General features: G+C 32.9%; 1 protein-coding gene across 3 annotated transcripts in view; it reads right to left on the bottom strand.

The window, feature by feature from the left end:
* The window catches only part of GLS (glutaminase), a 79997-nt gene that overhangs the window by 52492 nt on the left and 5065 nt on the right, over window positions 1–22440 (bottom strand). For all 3 annotated transcript variants that reach the window (XM_036065517.2, XM_036065522.2, XM_036065529.2), the window contains exons 2-6: window positions 11759–11855; window positions 11294–11415; window positions 6693–6822; window positions 5529–5608; window positions 2811–2974 (exon numbers count right to left, since the gene is read on the bottom strand). In XM_036065517.2, coding sequence (XP_035921410.1) covers window positions 2811–2974; window positions 5529–5608; window positions 6693–6822; window positions 11294–11415; window positions 11759–11855 — 593 coding nt within the window. The remainder of the gene's footprint in view (window positions 1–2810; window positions 2975–5528; window positions 5609–6692; window positions 6823–11293; window positions 11416–11758; window positions 11856–22440) is intronic.

Raw genomic sequence — 22440 nt, 5'->3', positions numbered from 1 at the left:
TTCTTTCTATATACAATTCAGTCCCTTTCTCAAATCCGTCACAATATAAACCAACATATATATTTTGGTTTCTGTCAATTACACACTTATAAGAGTTTGTATTTTTTCCTCCATGTATTAGAGTGGAAGAAGGCAATGTAAGTATTTGTTAATTAATCTAATTTCTACTGTAAGGTAGAAAAAGACTTCACTAGGAGACGGTTGTTTCCAAAATTGATTATCTCCATCAAGTAACTTATTTCCTCATTTATAATGACAGAAAGTGTCAGGCCAACTCTCCACCACAGGACTAAAATGTTTTTATGCTGTAAAAGCACTGTAAAACTACTGATATTAAAAAAGTACTGTAATTTCTTTATCTATTATATCCATATTAATCTCAACTTACCACAATCTTAGAAAGCTAGAATATAAATACATTTTTTTTTTCAATTTTGTAATGCTAGATGCACAGACACATGCACATACACAAAGTGTACAGTTTCACTATAAATCTACCTTTGAAGTTTTAAATATGAAGAAGACCTATAAATTGTTTTTATCTGGGGCTAGTTTAAAACCAAAACTTTGGAGCATAGACTCTATGCAGAACTTGGGAAGTAGTGGTACAGTGAGGCCTTCATTTTCCCATTACTTCTAAGACTCATGGTATTGCTTAGGTGGAGGGACTGGCTTGGAAAAAGTCAAAGAATATCAAGGTAAAACCTCTTGTTGAACTTTATGTTTCAGTTATTATAAACCAGTGCTAAATCCCTGAGTTCTTATGATTTTTTTCTTATAGACTACTGTGTCAGTAAATTATAATTTCTAACCTCATAAATCTACAAAACAAAAAAATGTATTACTTGCAATGTTAAGTTCATTTTCTCCATGCTCATTTTATTTATTTTTGTTTCTCAAATATTTCTTCACATTTGAATTCCTGTATTTGTTCATTTCTATTCTTTAAATACCTCTCTCAAAATAAATCACAATTCACCAGAACCATCTATATTATTCTATTTTGACTTATATGGGAAAATATTTTTTCTTGTAAAATGTTCAATCTTGATAGAACAAAAATATTAATTATTTCCATATTAAATCTGGATATCACTGGGTTTAATAAATAAGGTACTTCTGCATATGATGTGTCCTTATTGAAATTGTTAGTTTGTGATAATGTCCATAAAATCAAATGCAGCATCAGGACAGAAAGATTATGGTAAAATAGGTAAGAAAACATAACTGCTCTCAAAACAAATAGAGAAGCACAAGAAAATACCATTCTTTTTTTTTTTAAGATTTATTTATTTTAGAGAAATAAACAGGGCGCAGTGGGGAGGGGCAGAGGGACAAGCAGAGAGAGAATCTCAAGCAGACTCCCTGCTGAGCTCGGAGCCCCATGAGGGGCTCAATCCCAGGACCCTGAGATCATGACTTGAACTGAAATCAAGAGTTGAATGCTTAACCAACTGAGCCACACCCAGGCGCCCCAAGAAAATACCATTCTTATAACTTCATTAAAAAAATTAAATAAAACAATAATAAGTATAAGGCACATTTCATTTTTCATCCAGCACAAACAAAAAATGCAAAAGTATATTTCTCACAACCATTATTGCAACCACTAAATTCCTTCACTTTCTTTCTTTCTTTGATTCTATCTTAACTCATCACAAAATGAGAAAGACAGCATATGTAGGAAATACTGAAATATAGAAACCAATACATAGGTTGGTGTTTAGATTTAAAACCTCTATCACGGAAAACAAACAAACAAACAAAAAACCACCTCTATCAGGGGTGCCTGGGTGGCTCAGTTGGTTAAGCATCTGCCTTCAGCTCAGGTCATGATCTCAGGTCCTGGGATCAAGTACTGCATGGGGCTCCCTGCTCAGTGGGGAGTCTGCTTCTCCCTCTCCCTCTGCCCCTCCCCCTACTCATGCTCTCCCTCTCTCTCTCTAAATAAAGATTTATTTATCTCAAAGACAAATAAAATCTTTAAAAATAAATAAATAAATAAAATAAAACCTCTATCAGATCAAAAGTACTAACTACCTTTGTCCTCCCCCTTTGCTTTTGAATTCCTATTAAGCAGTGATACTTATCCAACTATTTAATACAAGATGTTTCTTTCAAATATTAAATGTTATGAAAAAGAAAAAGCAAAAATACTCATTATTTCAACCACAGCCACCATAAAAACATGTTATGTTGGAAGTTTTCAAATATATATAAAATACAAAAGTAGAAAGAATAAAACACCCATGTAGCTATCTAAGTTAGCCTCAGTAATTACTAACATGTAGTAATAATCACACCCAGCACTCCCAGCTATACTCACTTAATTATTTTACAGCAAATCCCAGACACTGTGAGATTTTACTACAAGATATTCTCCTATATGTGTTTAGGAAGTGAAAAGAAAATCTTACTCCCTGCCCCATCTTCTCCCTAGTCCATTTTCCAATGGTATGAGAGGCCTAAAAAAAAAAAAATTTTTTTTAAGTAGGTGATTAAACAAACTATGTCTGTGGGTTTAACAGAAACTCCATGAGAAATGAAAAAAAAGTATGAATGTTTTTAATTTTCTTCAAAAAAATTAAAAAATAACTTCTTATTTTTTTTAAGATTTGATTTATTTGTCAGAGAGAGAGAGCACAAGCAGGGGGAGCGGTAGGCAGGGAGCCTGATGCAGGGCTTGATCCCAGGACCCCGGGATCATGACCTGAGCCGAAGGCAGATGCTCAACCGACTGAGCCACCCAGGCATTAGATTTAAATAGGAAAATGGGGTATTTCTTTTTCTAACTTTTATGTAATTCTTACCATCTTCATTTAAAAACAGTTTGTTGAATCTTAATCCACTTGGCTCTTTCCCAACATATCGATGCACATATTCTGTTCCAAGATCATTAACAGCAATGGCATATTTCAAAGGTTTTACACAGGACTGAAGACAAAATGGAACTTTGGTATCTCCAATAGAATGCCTATTTAAAAGTAGATTTAAAAAATAATTAAAATCAACTGGAAAAAAATGTTTGAATAATTGGAGTTATTTTTACACGTTAATTCTAATTTACAAAGGTTTTCCCATAATTCAACCACAAGTTTACTTGGATATTAAAGAATAAATATAAATTTTAAGAAGAATACTGCAAATAAGGCAAAAACTTAAAAGTACGCAGGTAATAATATGGTTCAGAATTAGATAATAAATAAGTAATGTGAAAATTTTCCTCTGAGGCCAAGAGGGTATGGCCCTCCTTACTCCTACCTGTATTCAAGCATTAAAATGAACTAGCCCTTTTAGAAATCAGTCACCACTTTTTCACTCATAGGTTTAATCATGGCTATACCGTGGTGGTTAGTTTTTAAACAGAGCTCAGTCTGGGATTCAATACCATTCTCTGAGACCTTGACTATAAACGCCTCATCCTATGAACCATATCTACTCACAATTCCAGCCCTGTTAAAATAAACAGCACCCAGTTTTATAAACTGTATTAGAGCTGGCATTAATGGCACCATTATTACCATGTATCTAAACAATAGAACAAAAAGAAAGCTTTATATGTTTCCAAACTGGGATGTACATGAACTACAAGATAGGTTTAAAAATGGGAAAACTGTGACTGACCCCATCATAATGTAAGCTTCACAAGGGCAGAGATTTTTATTTTATTCAATGGTATCCCAGGTGCCCTGAACTATGCCCCAACACAGAGCACTCACTCATTCATTCAGAGTGAAACTCATTCATAGTGCAACTCGGTAATATTAACAACCACCCCTGGGCAAAATGGGGTTAGAGGAGACATCAAAGGGCAAGGAAACATCAGAGAGCCGGCCACCTTACTTCCAACTATATTATGGAATATAATACATATGTATAGATAGTAAAAATATATAATATTCTTCCTATCATGTTTATGAATAATTTCTAATTCAGACTATAACTTCAACTTGACAATGATTCTAAAACCTGACAAGAGCCTGTCTTATTACCTTTATTTAAAAATACATATGTTCTAATCCAAAGTCAACTTTTAAAATTCTCTAGATGAGACAACTAACCTAAAAGAATCATCACCACACACAGAGAATGTTTAAGAGAAAAATCATGTGCAAGCCTTGCATTATAATCATTTCCTCCAAATATAAAAATTTCCATTACCTGATAAACCATTTCCTCCAAATACAAAAACAGAGCTATCACTCCATACTAGAATTTGGTCCATAAGAATAAAGCCACGTCTTCTCGTGTACTTGTATCCTTTTATAGCACCCAACATTTAATTCAACACACAATTAATGGTTAGTACATTTTACAGGCCCAGATGAGAACAAAAGCCTGTCATAATGGAGAGAACAACAAACTAGAAGTTAAGAGACCCAGGTATTTGTTTTACCTCTGCCAGTATTAGAGGAATTTTCGGCCTCAGATACCTTAAGAATGAATGGGCTAAACCATATGTCTTTTTACTGTAAATACTTGAGGAAGATTATTGGTAAAAAATAAAAAGATCACTTAGAAGGTATTTAAGACTGAAAATTATGAGGCTAAATGACTTGTAGTTTTAACAAAATTTAGGATAAAATTAATCACTGGTATAAATTCATAAAGCTGTATACACTTAGGAGTTGTACACCATACTTTATGTAAGTTACATTTTAATTTAAAAAGAAATACTTTAGTAAAAAACAAAGGAACACAAAGATTATAACTCTGAGCTAAGCTTTCAAATGAATAAAAAAATTGATTTTTCTTTTTTGGCATAATTTTTCTGACTTGACAAAACCAAATTATAACATGATTAATAAATCCTTATATCTGGCTCACAGCATAATAAAAAGTCATTCTTGAAAAAATATTCCAGAACTTTATCAATTTTTCAAGGGCCTCACATAATTTATTGTTTTTAAAACCAAATCATTCTCTTTGAAGTGCCTTCACATCATTATCCTTTTTATAATTCTGCTAGAACGTCATTTGTCAATGGCTCTGCCTATAGCTTGAGCACTTCCCAAAGATCACTTTCATGGACTTACGAGATCCTGCAAGTTTGCAAATGACTTTTCACTTTGCAAATGACAGACGGAAAGACTATTATCATACTGTACTGTCTTAACTATCACACCGCTCATATCATGAGCATAAGCAACAATGACAGTGAGAGGCTGTTAATGTTAAACTAAGAAATGGGAACCAATTTGATTAGTGGTCAGTTCATTAGTGAATAATTTCATGTTTTGACAAGTCTGCTTCTCCTAAGAAAAACTGTAATTGCAGGTACTTGAAAAATAAATACTCAAATAACAAGACTACAACTGTGAATGAGATGAAATGCCTCATGAAATTTAGTGTAAGACTACTTCAGTTGAGTTTTTAAAAATTAAATTAAAATCTAAACTTATTTTCCTTCTTGAATTCCTATCATGTTATGGCTAATTTCCAACACAGAAAATGGTCCTCTCTACCTCATGCTGTTACGTAAAATTGAAAGCTTACAGTTGGTTTTCATGAATATTAAATAAACTCACCTCTGTCCATCTACTGTACACACAGACACACCCCACAAATCAGGACTGAACTTGGCTAGCTGAGGAATATAATCTGCAACCTATACAAAATATTGGGAAAAAATTAACAGAATACAAGCAAATAATATTTCTTCTATCAAAAAATTTATCTTAATTTAGCTTCCACTAATGAAGAGTTATTTTATAGCTCTCAATGGTTTTGTGGTCTATCTTTTATAATATTCATAAAAACTAAGGGCAGAAGAGATTTAAGGATTACAGGTAAGATCTAACTGACTTTTCTCAGTCTCCCTCATCCCGTATGTTTTCCAATGCATCCTCAATTCCTAGAAAAGCAGTCTAAAAGAGGAACTAAGACTTGATTTTTACATTGGGGAGGGTATGTGCTATGGTGAGCACTGTGAACTGTGTAAGACTGTTGAATCACAGATCTGTACCCCTGAAACAAATAACACATTATATGTTAAAAAAAAAAAGAAGATAGTAGGAAGGGAGAAATGAAGGGGGGGAAATCGGTAGGGGAGACGAACCATGAGAGACTATGGACTCTGAGAAACAAATTGAGGGTTCTAGAGGGGAGGGGAGTGAGGGGATGGGTTAGCCTGGTGATGGGTATTAAAGAGGGCAAATACTGAATGGAGCACTGGGTGTTATATGCAAACAATGAATCATGGAACACTACATCAAAAACTAACGATGTAATGAATGGTGATTAACATAACATAATAAAATAAAAAAAAGGTAAAGAAATAGAACTTCTTTAATCGAAGTCATGGTAGCAGGGTTTCATTTCTAAAAACTTTCAATACAGAGAAAAAATAAAACAGCCCTTGTTATTTTATTTAGAGAATTTTTTAAATTTAATGTTCAAGGATATCACATTTACAGAAATTCTTAATAAAGTTACTGTTTTTTTAATGAGTTAAAAGCCATTTCCATCATCTGAAAATAAAAAAGAATTCTTAAACTTAATATTTCTTTGTAGCCCAAATAACAAAATTGAATATTTAAAATATTTTAAAAGCATTTAATCCAGTAGCTTCACTTAGCTTAAATTTCTTAACTAGCAAAGCACAAGAAAACTCCACAACTTGAATTTCTATACCTCAACTTGAGCTGAATTAAGTGACTGGTTTAGGAAAATATTCACATCAAAAATGTTACCTTTCCTCCAGACTGCTTTTTAGCACTTTCAAATAACTCATCAATGTGAGAGGTAAAAGACATAAAGTCAGGAATGACAAACTTTCTTCTAAAGGCTTGTGTCAACAAAACAATGTTGCTTTGAACACATCTGTGGAATGTGAAAAAAAAATTAATTTACTGGGTGCCTTTCAAATATTAGTACTTGGTAATAACAATATTAATTAGGAGAATATTTAAACAATAGAGAAATTCATCATTTTATACAATAAACTAGAATCTATAAATTATACTTTCTGTATTATTTTCTTTCCTTCAAGCAGTCTTTCATGCAGTTTCTTGTAAGCTGTTGAACAAGTTAAAGAAATAAATGAGATTGCCTAAAAATTGTGTCAAAGATAAAATAGCAGAGCATTCTACCAGGTTAAATATCAAGAGCATCTAAAGACAAGTTTCTTAAGCCCACCAAGGTTAAGAATATATGTCAGCATGACATTTGGTGAACAAAAATTGGATTTTAATATGTCATAGCTGAGATCCTGTTTATTGATCCATTAAGTAACTTCAGACATATCCCTTAGTTCCTATATAACTATTAGTAGTATTTCACAAAAAACTAAACTTTATATTTTAACATTTTTGCTAAATTACAGTTTGAAAAATCTGTATTTCCAAGCTAACAAATAGAAATAAAATCAACTTTATTTAGTCAGATTAGAATAAAATACTTATTAAAATGCTTGTAACAATAATGTATAGTTTTAAAAAAATTATTTATAAAGAAGAGTAATTAACTTTACATTATATGAATCACCAAAAATATGAAATCATATTATTCTATTCACTATAAGATATGTAATACATTACAGAATAAAAAGGTCTCATTGTTAAAAACTATTTAAAAAGATAACGGTAAACCATGTGGATGGGAGAGCATGAAATCTAACGATTTGAACCAATATTCTGCTTTGTTCTAAAAGGACTTAAGCCAGAAAATCAATATATTAATGTAACCTTAAAGAAGAGCTTTTCAAATAGGTTACAGCAAACCATCTTCTAAGCTCATCTTCTTAAGAGTCTCAGTAACTCAGTAAGAGAAAGTCAAGCCACTAACTATGGAAAGTTATGTAACTGGATTCCTCACAGGTAAATGATGTGGTACTATATTACCTTCTTTGGGAAGAAAAAAAAAAATCCAAATTAGCATTTTTTTTTTAGTAAAAAGTAAGTTTCAAATACTATTCATCTGTTCAACCATGAAAATTTTGAGAAAGATGATTTTGAGAAAGAGGATTTCCTTACTTTATAGGTAAGAAAACTGTACCTATAAGTAAATAACTTGCATTAACTATAGAGAAATGAAGAACTAAACACTCAGTATTTCTTTTTTAGTTTTTATATCTCAGCATTTTAATTAAAATTGATCTAAATGAAACATCGAATTAAAATTAAGTCAGATTTCACTTTTAACTATTAATTAAAAATTCAGAGAATATACTCATTTGGTCAGTATAAAATTAAAATATTGATTTAAAATAATACAGGTTATTTCCAATGATAAAGATGTGTCCCAATTACAACATGAAAAATTATAGTCCTAATTTCCATTATTAACCAACATAGAAATAATTGACATCTCAGAGATAACAGATATTTACTTCAATAAACTTCGATAAATTATTTTCTCATAGTTTCAATGTTAATCTAAAAATTATTAAGCATGCCACTGATTTAATATTTAACGTTTTAAATAGCAATTCAATTTGCACATATGAGAGTTGTAAAGAAATTATACTAAAGAAAACATTTCTCAGCAGGAAAAAGTTAAAACAATTCCTGATCTTAAATCACTGTATCTGTATCAAAACTAAATCCTAATTTTTCAAAAAGTTATACATGAAAAAATATGAGGGCTGCCAAACTTAAATTATTAACCTACTACTATTTAACTATTTAAAATTAATCAGCACTTTTAAAAGGAAGCTTTATAATTAACAAACTGTACAGTCAGTGAAACTGGTTTGTTGTTTTCTCCTCTGCTAGAAGGTGCTGGTAAAGTTGTGGTAACTGACTTCACTGGTGAATTACTGTGGCCAACACAAGCAATCTTACCACTCAAAAAAGTGTCTACTGCAAACTGATGAAAATTACAGGTAGTAAATGTTTTCATTGGGAGTTATTTGAATACAGATGTCATGAAAGGAACTAGAAAATTAGAAGTCCTATATAAAAATGAATTCTGAGAAGGAAGGGTTCATACTTTTCAGCAAGTCATATCTTTCTCATGCTTTGTTTAGTTTCCTCATCTGTAAAGCGGGAATAATAATCTTTCTTCTTAAATATTTATGATTAACAACTATAATGCACATGCTTTAGAAAGTATCTCAGAATTTTTCATCAGTGAGATAATATAATGGATATGAATTAAAAAAAAAATCAATATACAAATGCAAGACTGCCATTCATTTCCCTCCAAAACAGAGAAGACCAAAAAATTATGATCACACATAAAAATAGCTCTAATATCTGTATGGTTAAAAATGCATAAATAAGGCATTCATTTTCAACATAATTTTCTACTTCTATCAGTTAAAGGATTATTAGCATTAAAAACAATTAATTATCTAGATGGGTACAGGCAGTCTCCAACTTTCAAACAGATTATGCTCCAAAGAGCATGCTTAGAACACACTTTCCCTTAAAAAACAAATCATATGTAATAGTTGTTTCTCAGATTACCCTCAAAGGCTAAATATATTAACCAACAATGTTTTTTAGGTAAAATCAACACACTGACTTCAACCAAACCTATCCACCTTTATAAATTATTTCTCTGAGAAAATGGAATTCCACTGTAACATCTCCTTCCCACCTGCATTGGAGAGGAGATAGTTTATTTAAGGCAACACTAAACTAGAAAACTTCTTATTTGGAAAAAATTCTCTGGAGCAATCACCTTTCTAGGTGACCCCAAAAGGTTAATAGTCAAAGGTTTTGAATTACTTCATTCTAGAGATGAAAAGAGAAATCATTATGCGTATAGATGGAGACTTTTCCATTGCCTGCTCATACAAAACACTAAGCATTTGTCAAGTTGGGAACTGCCTATATTACAATTCATCAATTTTTTTAAAAAATTGGATTAGTGTTTAAAATATGGTAATTGCTATTATTTTATAATTATAGGCAGAAAATTGTATGATTATGTTTCCTGGCTTCATAATCAGTATATTTGTTACTTTTAATTTCATATTTAAACATAGCAACATGTTGATAAAGCACAAAAAAATTTTAAACAGACTAAAAAGGTATAAAATACTTTCATTTAAAATTCCAAAGCAATTCCTCATACCTATTATCAACATATCCACCTACCATCTCTTTGACAACTTCATTCTCAGATACATCAAAATAACTCTTCAGAAGGCACCATAATCAAGAGTACTTTGCTCCGACAGTTCATGAATACTAAAAATAATCCTTATTGCAAAGGCACAGCTAACAAGAAATTATTTCCTCCCCTCCACAAAGAAACATATTTTGAGGATTCAAAATTCCTAACACCAATTCTAACATCTGAGTTAACAGAATCAAGAACCTTGTGGTAAAAAGACAAGAATCTAAAACTGTCAGCAGTGCTTCATAGCATGCCAGGAAACTCTGAAGAACCTCAGTTAAACACACCTTCAAATGACTTAATACTCTAGGATATTCCCAGGAGTTACCTAGGACAAATCATCCAGTCCCCAAAAGAAAATAAAAGAAAAAATAAATAAAAATACATACATACATAAAAATAAATTTTCAAGGGAAATGCTAGAATTCTTTGGATCTATCTCAACTTACCCTATGGTCTAGAAAAAGCCAATGTCTTACAGTAGTGTTTACAGTTTTATACTGGTTTTTACCTAACTCTTAGTAGTTTAAAATACCATTTACCTCTTTGGGATCCATTATAAACATGCTATCTTTTAAACCATTAAGAAATCAGACAAGTAGGAACACATTAATGAAGATAAATACTAAACAAATAGGCAAATATAGGAAAATCAAAATAAGTATGCTCATTCAACCAAATCAAGGCATTAATCTCTAAAGTGTCTTCAGTTTTTAAATATTCTGAGGGAAATAGAAGTAGTCAAAAGCCTATGTATTAATATGTCTGAAGAAAGAAGCAGACAATGGAGATATGTAAATCTAAGGAATACATGCTTTCTGAAGCCTTCTCATTTTATGATGTCATCTAAATCACCTTGTAGGAAAGAAACAGAGACCATATGGAAAAACCCTGTAAGACATGCAGATGAATTGGAGATCAATTTAAGCTGTGACAAGACAGAGTATGCTCTATTCAAACACACTGCAATTTCAAGATACTGTAAATTGGAAACATCCATGCCTACATTTCCTTAGAGCAGTTTCAAAGAAAGTCTACTCTTAGCCCCTGTGTGTTATAGAACTTTATGTGCACCACGTTCTTCAAACAATTGATGTTTATAAATCCCCCCTTTTTTTTCAGTTACACAGGAAGCACTGGCCTTCAAAGATGCAATTTTGTTTTAAAAGAAAAATCACCATATAGCATAGCAAATCACCATTAAAGGTTTGGCAGAAATTTTTACTTTTTAAAAAGATCTTTGTCTAGCATGACACCATCTGATGTTGTTTGAAGAGTTAATCTTAACATATCCATACACTCTTTCAACCTGGGATCAGACGTTCGCAATCCTGTAGATTTGAGTGCCTGTTTTTAAAAAAATAAGAGTTTGTAAATACATAGTGCAAATAATGTATATGCTTATTCCAACTACAAGTTTTTATTCCTGTATATAAAAACTTCTACCCAGGACCTGAATACGTATATGGGCATTTTAGTATCACTATTACCCACTTTCTGGACAAGTTTCTCATTGTTTCTTTCATTTTCTTTCACTGATTACCTTGAAATGAGCATGATGAAAATTTGAAAACATAATAACAGAAACAGCGTCAGATGACCTTTAAGACTACATTTCAATATTACTGTATTATTGATTCAGGATTACTGATTTTTAAAAAGTTTAAGATAGAAAAATATAAAAACGTACTGTAATAAATTTATGAACAGGTATTTTCTCTTGTCCTTCTGCAATTGTATAGAACAGCAAATCTTCCAAGCTAGGTAACAGACCCTGTTTTATTTTACTAAAGGGGAAAAAAGAAAACAAAATTAATCCTTGTGAAACATTCTAATGGATTTTAGGTATATCATTATTAAATAATCATTGAATCAGACTACAGCTGAGCTGATCTACTCATCAAGATTACTGTCATGATAAAGGCTAATTTACCAAAATCAAACCAGTTATAACTAAAATCACACCAAAAAAGTAGAAAATGACTTATTAATGAATATATTTTTTTAATCCCAGGTTTTAAAATCTTGATTACCATTTCTAGTGGTACTAATACCTAGTCATCTATTACGGTGATACCCTCTTCTACAGCCTAATACAACACCCAATACTAATTAAAGAGCTCAGCAAATGTTCAGGTAAGAGTCAATACTTTGTTTTTTGTTTTTTTTAATATGATGACTATATTTATATATTATTAAAATAGTTAACCTGATTGTAAAATCTGGGGGAGACAGCAATTACATACCGGACAATAAAGATTAGTGTACCAGTTTTGAATCCTAGCTATAATACTTACTAGCTGAGTCACCTTGGATAAGCTAAAGAACCTTTCCATGGTTCAGTTTCCTCATCTGAGAGGAGATAATAGTGCCTACCTCACTGGGCTGTTTGTTGTGAGGATCAGTTGACTGGAAACATTCAATACATTTAGAATGATGACTGGCAGAGAGTTAAGTACTCAATTGATGGTAATTGCAGTTAATATTTCTAAAGTGCTCTAGGCTTACATATATAGACCAAATGCCACAAATCACAAAGAAGACTGTTAGAATAAAATTTTTTACCGTAAAAAAATACATTAAAATCTTAATTAACTAATTAACTAGTATAAGATGCTATAATTAACCAAACATTTAAACAAAAAAGGAATTTTTTCCTATCCTATCCACTGAAAAATTTTCAAGTAAACAAACTATAATGAACTTATTATGTCTTTTATTTTTAGCTCTGAAACTATAACACATTTCAATATTCTGAACATCAATGACTATATTACAGTGATGTTACAAGAATTACAGATCCAAGGTAAAACAGATCTCCCCACCTATTAAAACGGGAGGGAGAAGTACATACATGTGTGTGGGGGGTGTATAAAATATTCTGGAAAAGACTTTATCTGTATTTCAAGAAAGAGAGAAAAGTAAAGAAAAAGGAAGGATGGAATACTCATTTTCTTAATTTTAGAACTTAATCCAGAACAATTCTGGACTAGCCATACTATAATGGCAAGTTTCATGGGAAAACTGTATACATTACTTTTGTAAAATAAACTGTCACAGAACTCAAGTCTGTTTAAAATTGTTTGTATACTGTTAAAAAGAGCTTTCTAGGTATCTAAATATTTCCTGGATTACCCAAAGATTACTTAATAGTTCCATACTTCAGTAAGACCATATGTACTTAATTATTTCCTAATATAATTACTTCCTTATTATTAGTGGCCCATATATTTCTATCTTAAAAGACAACAGAATACAGAGTTGGTTCACAGAACATGGACAGTTATACATGCACATATAAAATTTCTCCTAAAAGAAACATTAATGTTGGTATTAATATCATTTAAACTTGCTTTCAAAGCTGTTACACCAACTTTTAGATTTTAAAGTCAACCTTAAAATGTATCAATTTCATGCCAAAGTTTTTAAAAACTAACAAATAGGATTACCATAATTTAATGACATATCCTGGAAATATGAATTTCTATATATATAATGAAACAGGAGTTCAGATAGGTCAAGAAGCTTCCCAAAACTGCACAGTGGCAAAAATGTATTTAGAACCCATTTCTCCAAATCCAGAGCCCAAATTATTCACCACTACAGTATACTGGCTCTCAAACTTACTAGCTAGTTATTATTTTCATAAGGTATAATTTTTCTAGGTCTTACCCTGATCCAAACCATTAACAGCATTCAACAATACTGAAGACTTAATATTTAAAGAAAAATTGAACTAGCCATCAAAACAGCAGTGGAAAATAACAGACCAATTATTTACAGAAAATGGTTTGTCAAATAAACTTCAGATACTGGCAGTTTGTCACTAAAAAACTGCAGAATAAGCTTTCTATATATTTACCACACCAGTAAATGGTATTTGCTTTGCCTAAAAGCTAAGTAAATAACATAAAATATACACTTCTTTAGCTTATGGTACAGAGCACAAAAATTTAAATGACCATGTTATTGTCACAGCTAGCAAAAAAAAAGGTAAATATTTACTTGCTTTTGGATGAGACTAATTTTTATCCATAGAAGAGAGATTTAAGTCATCTCTAAAAAATGTGCTCACAAAATAAATAGGTCAAAATTGATAAAAAGAATGTACTACCTATCTCAGCATTTAAAAGCTCAGACTCTGATCTGAGAATGAGTTAGCTTCAACTCTCTGGTAAACAAATAAATGACAAGATTCTCCCCAAACTTTCAAGAGGAAGAAAGTACTCCAAAGATCTTTCTTGATATTACCCCCCTTTTCTCTCTCCAAATTTAATACAGCTTTGTGGCAACACTTCACAGTAATGTAGTTTGCTATTAAAATTCAAAAGGTAAAAACTATAGTTTTAAGCATATAGTAACTAAAAAATCCTTCAGGAGTATTTAAGTTTTAATGACAAAAAAAATAGATTATAGGAGACTTTCAAATCATTACATTAGCAACTACTGATAAACCTGAGTGAGCCATCCAGATTCCCTAGGGAAAAATATAAAATGGTTATGACATTCAGCAACTAAAATAAGATATACAGGGGCACCTGGGTGGCTCAGTCATTAAGCGTCTGCCTTCGGCTCAGGTCACGATCCCAGGGTCCTGGGATCGAGCCCCACATCGGGCTTCCTGCTTGGCGGGAAGCCTGCTTCTCCCTCTCCCACTCCCCCTGCTTGTGTTCCCTCTCTCGCTGTGTCTCTCTGTCAAATAAATAAAATCTTAAAAAAATTAAAATAAAATAAGATATACATAGAAGATCAGTATACCCAAAGAAAAAATCCTTGTTACATACCTTTTTATTCCTTCCCTTTTATTACCCCTCACTTCCTTTCTAATCTCTGCCCTTACGAGCCTTTTACCATCATTTTGTGCCTTCATTTATCCATTCCTTCCTCTACTTTACCCTTACAAAATACTTGCTTAGAATATAAGAATCATTCTTTAAGAAAATGAAAAAAAAAAATACCATGTATTTAACTGGCATCTATGACACGTACAGCTTTATGTTAGTTGTTGCTTACAGTCTAAATTGAAAATAGAAAACGCACATAATGAGGAATTATGAGAATGAGACTATGGGATCCACTCTGAAAAATTACTTCACTGTGGACTAATAAGGTAAAGTTTTTTTAGAAGACACCGAATTTCAGCTGGACTTGAAAGGTGGGGTAGGAGTTGAAAACACGGCAACAGAAAGGGATTTTCCAGCAAAGAAAACAGAACGACCAAAGCAATGAAGGTATGCATTCACTGGGTGTTTACAAAGAACAAGGAATGACTTAGGTGCCTGTTTCTACCTATGAGCTGTGAAAACACCTAATTTTCAGGGTTGAGAGAGATTTATATAAATTAAACAATAAATGAGGAGACTACCTCCCCAAAATTTACACGTGGAGTTTAAATTCAGGGCCAATACCTGCAACATGCAAAGAGGTACTGTCTTTGTTTACTGATCAATCAAATCAGTTACCCAATACCAAAGGACAATTTCAGCTTCTCAGTTTGGTATTCAGTTCTCTATATTTGGCTTTGTACTATCTATTCTTAAACTTTTAATTAATTAGACTCACCAACCTGTAAATAAATCCTGCTATTGTGCCTTTAATTTTTTATCTATATAAGCCTTCTGTTTATGACCTTCCTTTTCCTAACCCTTTAAGGCATCAATGATCATTTCAATTGTTTTAGAGGGCTTTCCCCAACGAGATTTTCTATACTCTTTTTAGCCTGCACTGGGTTGCATCACTAAGTTTTGTACATCTCTTATACAGCCTATTATGTGCTAAGCATTGGAAATATAAAGATGAATAAAGTAAGGATGCTATCTAGGAGAGCCAAGACTACAGCAACGTGGCAAGTACTATGACAGAAGTGTAAGAAAAGTATTAGGAAGTACAAAGTAAGCATTCAATTTTGCCTTGATGGGTGGGGGAAATCAAGTAAGTATAATTTGTAATTAGGAGCAATACTGCAAACTCTCCCTCATCAGTTCAAAATTTTATTAATTAAAAAACTCTAGTATCAAATGAAAGGAGGAAAATGAAAAGCAAGCCTTTACTAAGAACTGCAAAATGAGAAGAAAAAAATTGAAATCAACTATATTGTCCTATCTTTGTTAAATAAGATTTCATATTACCTGACTTCTCTAAACTATAAACCTTCAAGACTGGTGTATTACCTTCCTCAATTTTTTTTTCTTTTTTTTGCAGGGGGCAACTCCATGTAACTCGAATGCATAGTATAGTACAGTAAACCTATCAGGTAATCAGAAACTTTTTTCCCCAACTAGGTTTAAAAAAAAAAAAGTCCACTAACAATACAAAAGAAAGCTTTGGTATTTTTACTTACGTTGTCATTTTAAAGCAATGATCTTTAAAAAAAAAATGGAGTTGTTTTTAAATCAGTTTATCATTTTGAATTTAAAGTAATCTGATTGATAGTAATAGTTGTCCACCAACACCAGCAAATTAGCAGATTAAACCAGCTGAGACTCACAGATACAGAGAACAGCAGTGGTTCCCAGAGGGGAAAGGGGTTGGGCAGTGGGGACCAAATTGGGTGAAAGGGATCAAGAGGTACAAAATTACTTATTTTATAAAATAAGCTATGAGGATGTAACTTACAGCATGGGGAACACCATCAATAATATTGCATCAACTTTGTATGGTGACAGATGGTAACTAGACTGATTGTGATTAGTTCCCAATTCATACAAATGTGGAATCTCTATGTTGTACACATGGAACCCATATAATATGGTATGTCAATTATACTTCAATAAAAATTAATTAATTAAATAAACCTATGGGGTTGAGAGTTGAACTGATGGGGGCTGACCACGTATCATTATAAGTCTGACAGTCTGACAAGGTGATGAATTCTGCTTATTCTCCAAATCATTTTGCCCCAAGGCTAATTATTGGTGGAATTTAAAAACAAAACCTTACATATTTTAAGGCTTTACTGTTAAGAAAGGATCTCCTGCTATCTTAAAACCCCTATGTGCTAAAGTAAGGTTTACAGATAAAGACTCTGGTCTCAAAGCCAAGCAACATGTCTAATGTCACACAATTCTTAAGTGGATGGACCAGACTAGTCCTGGAAAGCTGGTCTTTGGTTTCTAGTCCTGGATACTTCCCAGTATACCACACCAACTACGCTCAGTTATTAGCCCTTCATTTTAGAAGGAATACCTGGAGTTTATTCAGAATAATGAAAAATACGACTCCTTACATACTGAAGAATTTCTAACCAAAATGTTAATAGGGGAATTACTTACGTTAGATACTTAAACTGTTGTTCAACCTTGTTAAAAATGCATCCTGTACAAAGTGAGGATGAGATTGTATTAAAATAGGGCTGCTATTCTGATTGGACTTTACTGAAACTTACTCAAGAGCATGCCAAAGTAAGCAGCACCAAAGTCATCTTTATGTGAGGAAGTGGCCAGGCTGTCCATATCAGCTGATGGCAATTTGTCCACATGTACAACTTTAGAAGTCTTAACAGGGCGGGGTGGGGGGCAGTCTCCTGGTCTCTGAGGGGAGGACAAGGACCTGGGCAGATCAAGTCCCTGATGTCCAACTCTATTAGTCCTTCCAACCACCTATTTCTTCAGTCAAGTATCTTTAATAAATCACTCTAGTTGTAAAAATACAGATATTATGTGAATTGTTATTTTAATCACTTTAATACCATTCTAGAAATGATGTCTTTGAAATAACTAAAATATGTAAGTAGAAGTTAATGTAAGGCAGACTTCAGCTCTGAAATGGAAGGTGCTATATTCTAAGGGAATGAACTCCAGTCAAGGAAGTATTCAAGCAGACATGAGTAACAATTTTCAGGGAGTATAACAGAAGAGGAAAAAACATCAGCTGGGGAGATTTTTTTTTTTTTAAGATTTTTTTTTTAATTTATTCATTGGGGGGCGGGGAGGGATAGCGAGAGGGAGAAGCAGACTCCCCGCCGAACAGGGATCCCAGAACCCTGGGATCATGACCTGAGCCGAAGGCAGATGTTTAACCGACTGAGCCACCCAGGCGCCCCGGGAGATGGGTTTTTAAGGTCTCCTCCAATCCTGTACCTAAGAAAGTAATCAATTCGGTACAGTATTTTATTAATCTAATAGTGGATAAAAAAACAAAGTAAGTCCTAATATTGTATGAACTTTAGTCATTTAGTTAGGCCATTTAGTATATGTGGCGAACTTATAAAATATATAAAATGAGGTAGAATTAGATGTTTTTAAAGTCACTTCCAAATCTAATTCTCAATTTTTAAGCTGCTAACATAGATGTCCTCCTAAATTCCTATACTAAAGACTATAAACTCACTCAGGAGATATAAATACACATACACACACACACGATCTATATTCACACATTTTATACAAAAGCCTAATTATCTGAATTCTTTTAAAAAAGAGAGAGTACTTTATGTCACTAAAGTGTAAACTTAAAAATGGTTAAGATAAAAAATTTTTATGTTATATGCATTTTATTGGAAAAATTTTTTTAAAAGCTAAAGTGAATTAGGTATGGAAGGTGAGAATAAGAGAAAATAGCCAAAGTGGAGACATAAAGAACAGGAACAAGATGTAGCAGCTGACACAAGATACAAAAATCCACAAAGGAACAAACTCATTCAAAGTAGAACCAGTCAGAATATGAGAGAACACATTACACAACTAAATACAGTTTAGTGCTGGGGCCACCAACAGCAAACTATAGCAGTGCCCCCTGTTTTTGTACGTAGTTTTATTGCAAGATAGCCATGCCTATTCATTTACCTACTGTTCATGACAGTTTTGCTAATAACAGCTAATTTGAATAGTATTAACACAGACCAGATAGCATGCAAAGCCAAAAATATGTACTATTTGGCCCTTTAGAGGAAAAGTTTGCCAACACTTGCCTGAGAGTATCACTATAGCCATGCTACCTCCCTTATGGTAAAACCTAAGTTGGAACAAGAAATGTTAAACTCTACTCATTATAACTTTTTACTGTAGCAAAACATATGCAACATTTTCTAAGGAGACTTACACCAAGAATAGTTTAGAAATAAAAAAAAGCTTGATGTTTGCGAATAGTGAATACAATTGGATAATGCTGATAAGTAAGAGCTGTACAAATCCACTCATGATCTTTTTTATTAACTTTTTAATGTAATGTAGGTACTTCCTGTTATATGTACCAGAAACAGGATATTAGGTTAGCTAATACAGCAAGTAGAGATTCACAATTTTAAAATTTAACAGATGTGGTTCTTCTAATTACAGAAGTTATATATGCAGTTGACGCTTGAACAACATGGGTTTTAACTATGTGGATCCACTTATATGTGGATTTTTTTAATAAATACAGTACAGTACTGTAAATATATTTTCTTCTCCTTATGATTTTAATAAGTCTTTTCTCTTGCTTACTTTAAGAATATAGCATATAATACATAAAACATAATAAAATATGTATTAAATTGACTGTTTATGTTATTGGTAAGGCTTCCAGTCCACAGTAGGCTATTAGTGGTTAAGTTCTGGGAGAAATCAGGGGATTTTTGACTGCGAGGGGAGGCTGGCACCCCTAACCTTTACATTATTCAAGGGTCAACTGTACTCATAATGAGCAATCTTAGTAACTCTAAAGAGGGAGGAAAAACATACCCATTCTCACAAACTACCACTGCTGATACCATTTCAGTTTATTTTCCTCAGATACTTTTTCTAAGCTTTTATTTTTAAAGCTTAAGGATCACTTAAGATAATACTGCGTAGAAAATTTTGTATTCTAACTTCTGGCTTACCATTTTCTTATACCCCAAAAGTAACTGTATACATTTTAAATGACTGAATAAGAGACTCTAATAGGGATGTATATATCGTCATTTACTTAACCATTCCACTAATGTTGAACACAAGTTTTTCTCCATTCTTCTCTAGTATGCATAATACTATGTCAAAAATATTAGTGAATACATCTTTCTACAACTCAGCCTAGATTCCTAAAAATGTATGAATATATTTAAAGTGTCATACAGTTTAAAAACTGTTCTTAAAAAGTTTGTACTCTTAAGAACTCCCACCAAGAATCCTAAGTGCCTATGTCACTCAGAATACCCTCATGAAGATAACAATTTAAAAATCTTTTTTAGGGGTGCCTGGGTGGCTCAGTTGGTTAACCATCTGCCTTCAGCTCAGGTCAGGATCCCAGAGTCCTGGGATAGAGGCCCGCATTGGGCTCCCTGCTCAGTGGGGAGTCTGCTTCTCCCTCTCCCTCTGCCCCACCCCCTGCTTGTGCTCTCTCAAATAAATAAATAAAATCTTTTTTTAAAAAAATATTTTTAGGGGCACCTGAGTGGCTCAGTAGGTTGAGCATCTGCCTTCAGCTCAGGTCATGATTTCCGGGTCCTGGGATCGAGCCCCACAGAGGGCTCCCTGCTCAGCAGGGAGTCTGCTTCTCCCTCTCCCCCATCCCTCCCCCCAGGTTGTTCTCTTTCTCTCTCAAAGGAATAAATAAAATCTTTTTTAGGGGCACCATGGTGCGCACTTGGTTAAGTATTTCGGCTCTTCGTTTTCACTCAGGTCGTGATGTCAGGGCCATTAGATCAAGCCCCGCGTGGAGCCCTCATTGGGATCCACACTCAGTGCAGAATCTGCTTGAGATTCTCTCTTCCCCTCCCCCCTCTATAATAAATAAATCTAAAAAAAAAAAAACTTTAGAGGTCTGTAATGGAAATTAGAAGGCAAAAATATATATGCAAATCCTGAAAGTTATCAACTTATTGTCCATTATGCAATATCAATAGCTCCATGTTTTAAAATTAGTACTTTCACTATAAATGTTTCTTTAGAAATCAGTAAGCAGTGTTACATACCAACCAGAGAATACTTCCCAAAGGAAGCCAAAATGACACATTAACACGCTCGTACTACATTGTAGGTGGCCAGAAAAATCACCAAGTACAATAATTAGTCATATGTACCATGTCTCATAACCAAAAAATTTTTATTTTATTTTTTTAAAGATTTTATTTATTTATTTGACAGAGAGAGAGAGAGCGCGCACAAGCAGGGGGAGAGGTAGAGGGAGAAGCAGACTCCCCATTGAGCAGGGAGCCCGAGGCAGGGCTCGATCCCTGGACTCTGGGATCACGACCCGAGCCAAAGGCAGACGCTCAACCGACTGAGCCACCCAGGCACTCCCCCCAAAATTTTATACCTGAGTAGATCCCAGGATAAAATCATAGTGTCTACCTAAAAGCTCTCACTTAGAGATATCAACAATTAGTAACTATTTTTACAAATATATCTGTTCACTCAACTTTCTTAAGCATTCCTCTTACTAGCAAATGACTTAAAAGGTGAAAAGGCAGACAGACAACTCCTTGATTTATACAGGATTTAAAGACTGAGCTCCTCAAAGAATGCAAAACCTACAATCAGACTTTTAGTTTCTACAGCCATAATTTTTCTTCACTTCATAATCACAAGGAAGTAGTATATCTTTTTTACTTATTTCAAATCTTTTAAAACTCAAACTCACAAATGTTTTCAACAAAGTTCTCTTCAAGATGACACTTAGCTTTTTCAGACTAAAATAGTGTCCCTCTTACCCATTACTTTTCCCTACCTACTGCCTCATAAAAAAAATTGAATTCAATTTGGTAGTCATTTCCTGAGTTAGTTGATTTTGAGTAGGCAGACTTCTTTGTAAACAGTAAAGCCTGAAAAGAAGCTAAAACTCAAAGAAACTAAAGTTCGAGATCTAATTCATGCTCTTTCAGTGAACTTCATCTAAAAATTAATAAGCAGTATGTAGTTTGTTAATTACAAATTACCACAGTTATATCCATGACTAAATAGATGCATGTGGTTTAATATAAATATCAGACAGCAAATAATGTTATGGTGTATGTTATGACTTGTCATTAAAAGAATGACTAAAACTCACGGATTAACTGTAATCTAGAAAAACATTTTTAATAGAGAAAATCACAAATAAAATCAGAGGGGTTCACCGAAATCCCCCAATTAAATATACTTTCAATCTTGATTTTAAGTGAATTGTTAACATGTTCACTTTTACAAATTAAAAGCAAATGCATTATTAAAGGATGACAGAATTTGTCACCTATTTCAGAGAGGTTTTTCACTTTAAAATGATCTGTATCTGCCAAATACTGTCTCAACTTCATTATCAATACTGTTGTATAGGCCCAATTCAGCGTTTGCTGAAATGCATAGGCATTTGATCTTACTTTGAGATTTAATTCTTACAGCATTATGATTCAATGATTCTTTGCCCCTCACTTTCCATTTAATAAATATTAACTACCAAAATAAGTTACACAATCCGAAGCTAGCTGAAAATATTTGT

The sequence above is a fragment of the Halichoerus grypus genome, chromosome 4 (assembly GCF_964656455.1).
Source record: "Halichoerus grypus chromosome 4, mHalGry1.hap1.1, whole genome shotgun sequence".
NCBI lineage: Eukaryota > Metazoa > Chordata > Mammalia > Carnivora > Phocidae > Halichoerus > Halichoerus grypus.
Note: the sequence above shows the minus strand (reverse complement) of the source record. Positions and strands in the feature narration are given on the sequence as shown.